This window comes from Rhinopithecus bieti, unplaced genomic scaffold (assembly GCF_001698545.2).
Source record: "Rhinopithecus bieti isolate Rb0 unplaced genomic scaffold, ASM169854v2 scaffold_7684, whole genome shotgun sequence".
In the NCBI taxonomy this organism is placed as follows: domain Eukaryota; kingdom Metazoa; phylum Chordata; class Mammalia; order Primates; family Cercopithecidae; genus Rhinopithecus; species Rhinopithecus bieti.
In genome coordinates this window covers 1494472-1501292 of record NW_016806071.1, presented here as the reverse complement: position 1 = coordinate 1501292, position 6821 = coordinate 1494472, and the positions used below count along the sequence as shown (strand labels likewise).

The following is a 6821-nucleotide window of genomic DNA, read 5'->3' as shown; positions in this document are numbered from 1 at the left end:
CCTGTGGGCAGAAGTCAGACAGAGAAGGGAAAACCCTGGTGGTCTCTCAGTTGGTGGTGGCTAGAGAGAAACGAGTGGGTGTCCCAAGGGGCTGAAGCCTGCATGGCCGCTGGGGTGGAATTTGGCAGGTGCCACTTTTAGAAAAGTCATACTGCCTATTTAAAGGAAGTGAGGGGTGTGTCCTGTCCCCAAACAGCAACTGCTGGATGCCTGCGGCCTGGAGCTGAGGAGCTGGTGGGCAGCGCTCCCGGGGTGAAGAATCCTAGCAGGTGGATCTGGTTTCTCTCCGGGAGGTTGCTGGCAGCTCCTTGGCCTCCTGCCACCTTCTAGCCTGACCCCTTGTGGATGGATGGAAGCCTCATGGCTCTTTTGCCTATCTGCTGGCTGGGATCAGGGACCTGGACGCCCCCCAGCCCCCTTCCCTGGGAGTGATCACAGAGCCAAGAGACACTGTTGGCAGGATGATGGGCTCTGGGACTGGGGATGCCTGGAGTTTGACTGGGGCTGGGTGCCCAGTGGGCGGGCACAGGCCCCTTGATGTGTCTGTGGCCTAGCTGGCAGCCCCGTCCTTCTTCTCCGCTAAGCGGGCACTGGAGCTTTCTGTGCAGGGCTCCTAGGAAAAGGGGGGCCGAGGGCAGTCTGAAGAGAGGCGGGACTCGGGGTGATAACAGCTGGCTCTGGTGGGCGGGCGGGAGCTGGAGAGGAGGAGCAGGAGAGGCCCACAGGCTTCATTTGGAGCCAGGCCTGGCTGTTGCTCAGGTGACCAGCTTGTGTCTCTGGGAGGGTGCTGCTTTCCCCGGCCACCCGGCGCGATGATCCAGAATGTCGGAAATCACCTGCGACGGGTATGGAGGGTGGGCTGGGGCAGCGGGAGGGCTCTGGAGGCTGGGCACCCAGAAAGAGATTGACATTTCCATTTTAACTCATATGCTCTGCAACTCCTCACACTCTCCACGGGCCATTTTCTAGCTCTTTTGGAAGGAGAAATCGCAGAGCCCCTGGGCTGGTTTATTATCAGCAGCAGTCTCCAAACAAGCCCCAGGGGCTATCAGATCCCCTACGGGCTGGCTGTGCTGAGTGGAATCACCTTCAGCAAGTGTTGGCCTCTGGAATTCTATTTGGTGGGTGTATGTTTCTCCCTGCAGAGTTCTGTACATGTTTCTGGGGGACGTCTGAGCTCCATGGCCTTGCGATGCTTCATGCTCAGAGCTCAGGACCCCAAAGCCACAGAGCTGGTGGGAGAGACAGGGTGTGAGGTATGTGTGGGAGTGAGTATGTGTGGTGGGGTGAGGTGGGTGTTCTCGGGGAGTGGAACCTCTTTGGGAGAGCAAGCACAGGATCACATGAGGGCTGTGGAAAGCTGTCCTGCAAAGTGACCTTGAAGAGAACTTTTCTCTGCACTTTGGAGCTGAGATTAGGTGCTGAGGCACACGGCAGACCTAAGTGCCCAGCAGCGCCTGGCAGTGGATGGAGTGTATGGAGATGGGCTCAGGACAGACTGGCAGAGGTTGTAATGGGTGTAGTGTGGCTGACCTCTGAGGATATTTTCAGGAAAAGCCTTTTTTTTTAAAGGGGCTGGAACAAATAAATGTCTTATCCATCCCCTCCCTCCATCTGCACAGCCACTGCAGAACTCAGCATCTGCACCGGACGCTGTGCATCTTGTCTCCCCTGGCTGCCCCATCCCATGTCAGCCCCTTTCACTCCGCTCTCCACACTGGAGGGATGCTTCTAAAAGGTAAATGTGCTGACTCCTGACCTGCTCAGACAGCTACCCGAGGATGATTTGCACATTCCTTACTTGAGACAAAGGGATATTGGCACTCTGGCCCCTGCCCACACCTCCCTTTTCCTTCCACCATCCCCACCCCTCTGTTGTCTCTGCCTCAGCCATATCGAGCTGCTCTCCACGGCCTCGGTGTCCCACCTTTGTTCTCTCCTCCGGGATGTTGTACTTGCTGTGTCTTCTGCTGGAGCTACCCCCAGCCTTCCTGCATCTCCCCAAACTTGTCTCCCCGGCAAGTTCCTTCTGAGTCCTCAGATCTCAGCTCAGGTGCTGCCTCCTCTGGAAGTCCTTCCCAGATCTCATGGCACCATGAGCCTCTGCCTTAACTGTTTTCACACTGGATTGTGTGCTAGATTGGCACACACATCCCTCCCACCAGCCAGGGAGCAACACAAGGCTGCTCTTGGTATACCCAGCATAGGGACGGGTGTGGCCAGAGGCCAGGGAATGCTTAATGAATGAATGGGGACAGGCAGCTTTTCAGCAGCGAGGTCAAGGGTGGGATCTGAGTAGCAGGGCCGCTTGCTCTTGTCATCTGAGTGCAGGGCAGAGCGTCTCCCAGGTGGGAGGGGCTGCTCGTATCTTCTCCTATGCCTTGTTGTATTTAATGCTTTATGACTTTTTCCTTCATCAGTAAATGGGGGCAAGGCGCTGGGGAAGGGACATATCATCATCACCGTTTTACAGAGATAGCAATAGTAACCCATCTTCACAGAGCTTTTTTGCATATATGAATTCATTCAGTTCTCTATGAGGTAGGTGCAGTTATCATCCCCGTATCCCAGATAAGGAATCTCACAGAGGGTAAGTGACTTGCTCAAGATCACACTGGTAGGAAGTGGCAGAGCTGGGATCTGAACCCAGCAGTTTGGCCCCAGAGTCTGAGCTCTTAAGGAATCTGAGGCTCAGCCAGATGAAGGCGCAGATGTGGGATTCCAACCCACATGTCCCGACTCTGAGCCCAGCTGGCATTCAGCTTCCTTGCACTGCCTCTATTGAGTCTGGGGGTGGAGGTGGGTGTTGGGAGTGGAAGTTGGGCTCTTGAGGACACAGGTAGCCTCCTGTCAGCTAAGAACACTCTGGCCTTGATTGCCACCTCTGCAGCACTGCCTGGATGGCGGATCTCTTTGGATTTCTCTTGAATTTCATTAGTTCCTCTGGAATACAAGAGGGTTTGGGAACATTTTCTGGCTTGGTGCCAAAGCTGTTTTTAATGAAAAGCAAACAAGCAAGCAAACAAACAAACAAACAATCCCTGGCCAGGCATGGTGGCTCACACCTGTCATCCTAGCACTTTGGGAGGCTGAGGCAGGTAAATTGCTTGAGCTCAGGCAGGAGACCAGCCTGGCCAACATGGTGAAACCCCGTCTCTACCAAAAATACAAAAAAAAAAAAAAAAAAAAAAGCTAGGCACGGTGGCATGTACCTGCGGACCCAGCTACTCGGAAGGCTGAGGTGGGAGGATCACTTGAGCCCGCCTGGGAGGTGGAGGCTGCAGTGAGTCAAGACCATGCTACTGTACTCTAGCCTGGATGACAGAGTGAGATCCTGTCTCAAAACAAAAACAAAAACAAACAAAAAACCCCACCAAGCTGGGCATGGTGACTCATGCCTGTAATCTCAGCACTTTGGGAGGCCGAGACAGGTGGATCACTTGAGGCCAGGAATTTGAGACCAGCCTGGCCAACATGGTGAAACCCTGTCTCTACCAAAAAAACAAAAATTAGCTGGGCATGGTGGCACGCTCCTATAGTCCCAGCTACTCGGGACACTGAGGCAGGAGAATCTCTTGAACCCAGGAGGCAGAGTTTGCGGTGAACCGAGATCGCACCACTGCACTCCAGCCTGGGCAACAGAGTGTTCTCAAAACAACACCAACAAACTCACCAAACTGTCTTTAATAGGGACTACACTGGAAACAGAAGAGGGGGTGTCAGATAATCCACAAACTCCACTTTGCATGGTTGGGGGCCATTTTCAGTGTCCTGTGGCACTGTAGACAGAGTCAGCATTGGAGTTCGAGGGCTCTGGTCCGTACTCGTCCCTGGGTACCCAGCAAGTGAGTGGGTGACTAAATGAAGTGGCCAGCCTGCTGCCATGCTCGGGGCTGGGAGAACTGCTGAGTGCCAGTGTGGTGGTGCCGGAAAGGTCTCCCTGTCCTGCTTCAATCCTTGCCTCTCCCCGTGGAGAACTCTTCTCCTTTCCCTATCCAAGATGTCAGTCTACACTGGACACTGAGTCTCACATTTCTGGGCTAGCAGGGACGCACTGGTGCCCTTGTAGGAGGTGGGCAGGGGTCCTGGAAAGTCTGGGAGCCTCTGCCCAGCCTCAGGTCTAGCCTGGCCCAGATCAGCTCTCAGTGGGGCTCAGAAGCTTTTTTTACTCCAGAAATGGTGATGGGGCTGGTTGTTTTTGTTTTTGGTTTAAGACGGAGTCTCACTCTGTCACCCGGGCTGGAGTGTGGTGGTGCAATGTTGGCTCACTGCAGCCTCCGCCTCGCGGATTCAAGGGATTCTCCTGTCTCAGCCTCCCGAGTAGCCTCCTGAGTAGCTGGGATTACAGGTGCCCACTACCATGCCTGGCTAATTTTTGTATTAGCCTCCAACCACACAATGCAATCCTACTGCTTTACCTTGAACCTGAGGACAGCTGGAGAGCTCCCCACAACTTCCTCAGCTTCATAAGAGGTCTAACCCAGAGTGTGGGGAGGTTCAGGGCACAACGATTGGATGTTCACCCCACTGCTCACGGTGTGACCTTTGGCCAGGAGTTCCTCTCTCTAGTCCTCAGGGTGCTGGGTGATCCCTGAGGTCCCCGCCAGCCTGGACATCCTGGGGCTGTGAATGTTTGTGAAGGGTTTGTCTGCCACCATGAAGTTGATCGTGACAGTGAGAGGCAGGGTCCTGTCTCTCCTGGGGACCCTACTCTGTGTTGGAGGTGGGAAGACCTTAGACATAAAATGATGGACCTTTCATATACAAGGAGTCCCAAAACTGCTGAATGAATGAGTGACCACAGGTGCTCAGAAGCAGACTGAGTTGGTCCCAGAAGGCTTCCTGGAGGAAGAGGTGAGACTTGAATGTGTAGCATCAGCTTGTTCAGGAGCCATATGTGAACCCCAGGCTCAGTCATGGGCAGACACTCTTAGTGTTTTTTTTTTTTTGGAGACAGAGTCTCACTCTGTCGCCCAGGCTGGAGGGCTGGAGTACAGTTGTGCCATCTCAGCTAACTGCAACCTCCGCCTCCCTGGTTCAAGCGATTCTCATGCCTCAGCCTCCTGAGTAGCTGGGACTACGGGTGGGTGCCATCACACCTGGCTAATTTTTTGTGTTTTTAGTAGAGATGGGGTTTCACCATGTTGGCCAAGCTGGTCTCAAACTTCTAACCTCAGGTGATCTGCCCGCCTTGGCCTCCCAAAGTGCTGGGATTACAGGCGTGAGCCACTATGCCTGGCCCACTCTTAGTGTTCTGAATCTATCTGGAGGACTCTTTTTTTTTTTTCTTCTCTCCAAAATGTTATTTTAATATGCATAGCATAAGCGAATGATTACCTCATTAAAAAAAAAAAAATTAAAATAGGCCAGGCGTGGTGGCTCATGCCTATAATCTCAACAATTTGGGAGGCCAAGGCGGGTGGATTACTTGAGGTCAGGAGTTTCAGACCAGCCTGACAAACATGGAGAATCTCCATCTCTATTAAAAATACAAAAATAAGCAGACTATGCTCAGTTGAACGTGGGAGGTGGAGGTTGCAGTAAGCCAAGATCGCGCCACCGCACTCCGGGCTGGGTGACAGAAAAAGACTGTCTCAAAAAAATTTTTTTAAAAAATAAATGGACAGGCCGGGCGCGGTGGCTCAAGCCTGTAATCCCAGCACTTTGGGAGGCCGAGACGGGCGGATCACGAGGTCAGGAGATCGAGACCATCCTGGCTAACACGGTGAAACCCCGTCTCTACTAAAAAAATACAAAAAACTAGCCGGGCGACGTGGCGGGCGCCTGTAGTCCCAGCTACTTGGGAGGCTGAGGCAGGAGAATGGCGTAAACCCAGGAGGCGGGGCTTGCAGTGAGCTGAGATCCGGCCATTGCACTCCAGCCCGGGCAACAGAGCGAGACTCCGTCTCAAAAATAAAATAAAATAAAATAAATGGACAGATAACATTCTATGTTTTTATCATGTACAAGTGATGTTTTGAAGTATATATACATTACGTTATGATTAAACCTAATTAACAGATGCATTACCTCACATCATTTTCATTTTTTTGGTGATAGTGCAGAACATCTACTCTACATTTTTCAAGAATACAATATGTTGTAATTAACTACATCACCTTACTGTATAATAGGTCTCTTGAAATTTATTCCTCCTAAGTGTAATTATGCATCCTCTGACCAAGATCTCTCCATCCCCGCTAACAACCCCTGCCTCTGATAAGCAGCATTATACTCTATTTCCATGAAATCAACTTTTTAAGATTCACATTTGAGTGAGGTCATGTGGTATTTGTCTTTCTGTGCCTGGCCTTTATTTCACTTAACATAACATACTCTGGAGGAGGCGGCTCATGCCATAATCCCAGTACTTCGGGAGGCTGAGATGGGCGGATTGCTTGAGCTCAGGACTTCGAGGTCAGCCTGGACAACATGGCAAAACCCGATCTCTACAAAAACCACAAAAATTGCTCGGTGTGGTGGCATGCGCCTCTAGTCCCAGCTACTTGGGATGCTGAGGTGGGATGATGGCTTGAGCCTGGCAGGTGGAGGTTTTTGTGAGCTGAAGTTACTGCATTCCAGCCTGGGCAACAGAGCCAGACCCTGTCACACACAAGAACAAAACAAAACAAAAGAAAACGAACAAACAAAAAACCCACCATAACATACTCCAGGTTCATCCATGTAGTTGCAAATGGCAGGATTTTATTTTATTTTTATGGCTGAATAGTATTCCATAGTCTGTGTGTGTATATGTGTGTGTGTGTGTGTGTGTGTGTACATACATACATATATATATATATTATTTTTTTTTTTTTTTT

General features: G+C 51.5%; 1 protein-coding gene across 1 annotated transcript in view; it reads left to right on the top strand.

Annotated features, from left to right (window-relative positions):
- The first annotated feature begins 636 nt into the window (after positions 1-636).
- The window catches only part of ACOT11 (acyl-CoA thioesterase 11), a 65665-nt gene continuing 59480 nt past the window's right edge, over positions 637-6821 (top strand). Inside the window, exon 1 of the mRNA XM_017874515.1 lies at positions 637-845. Coding sequence (XP_017730004.1) covers positions 813-845 — 33 coding nt within the window. The 5' untranslated portion in view covers positions 637-812. The remainder of the gene's footprint in view (positions 846-6821) is intronic.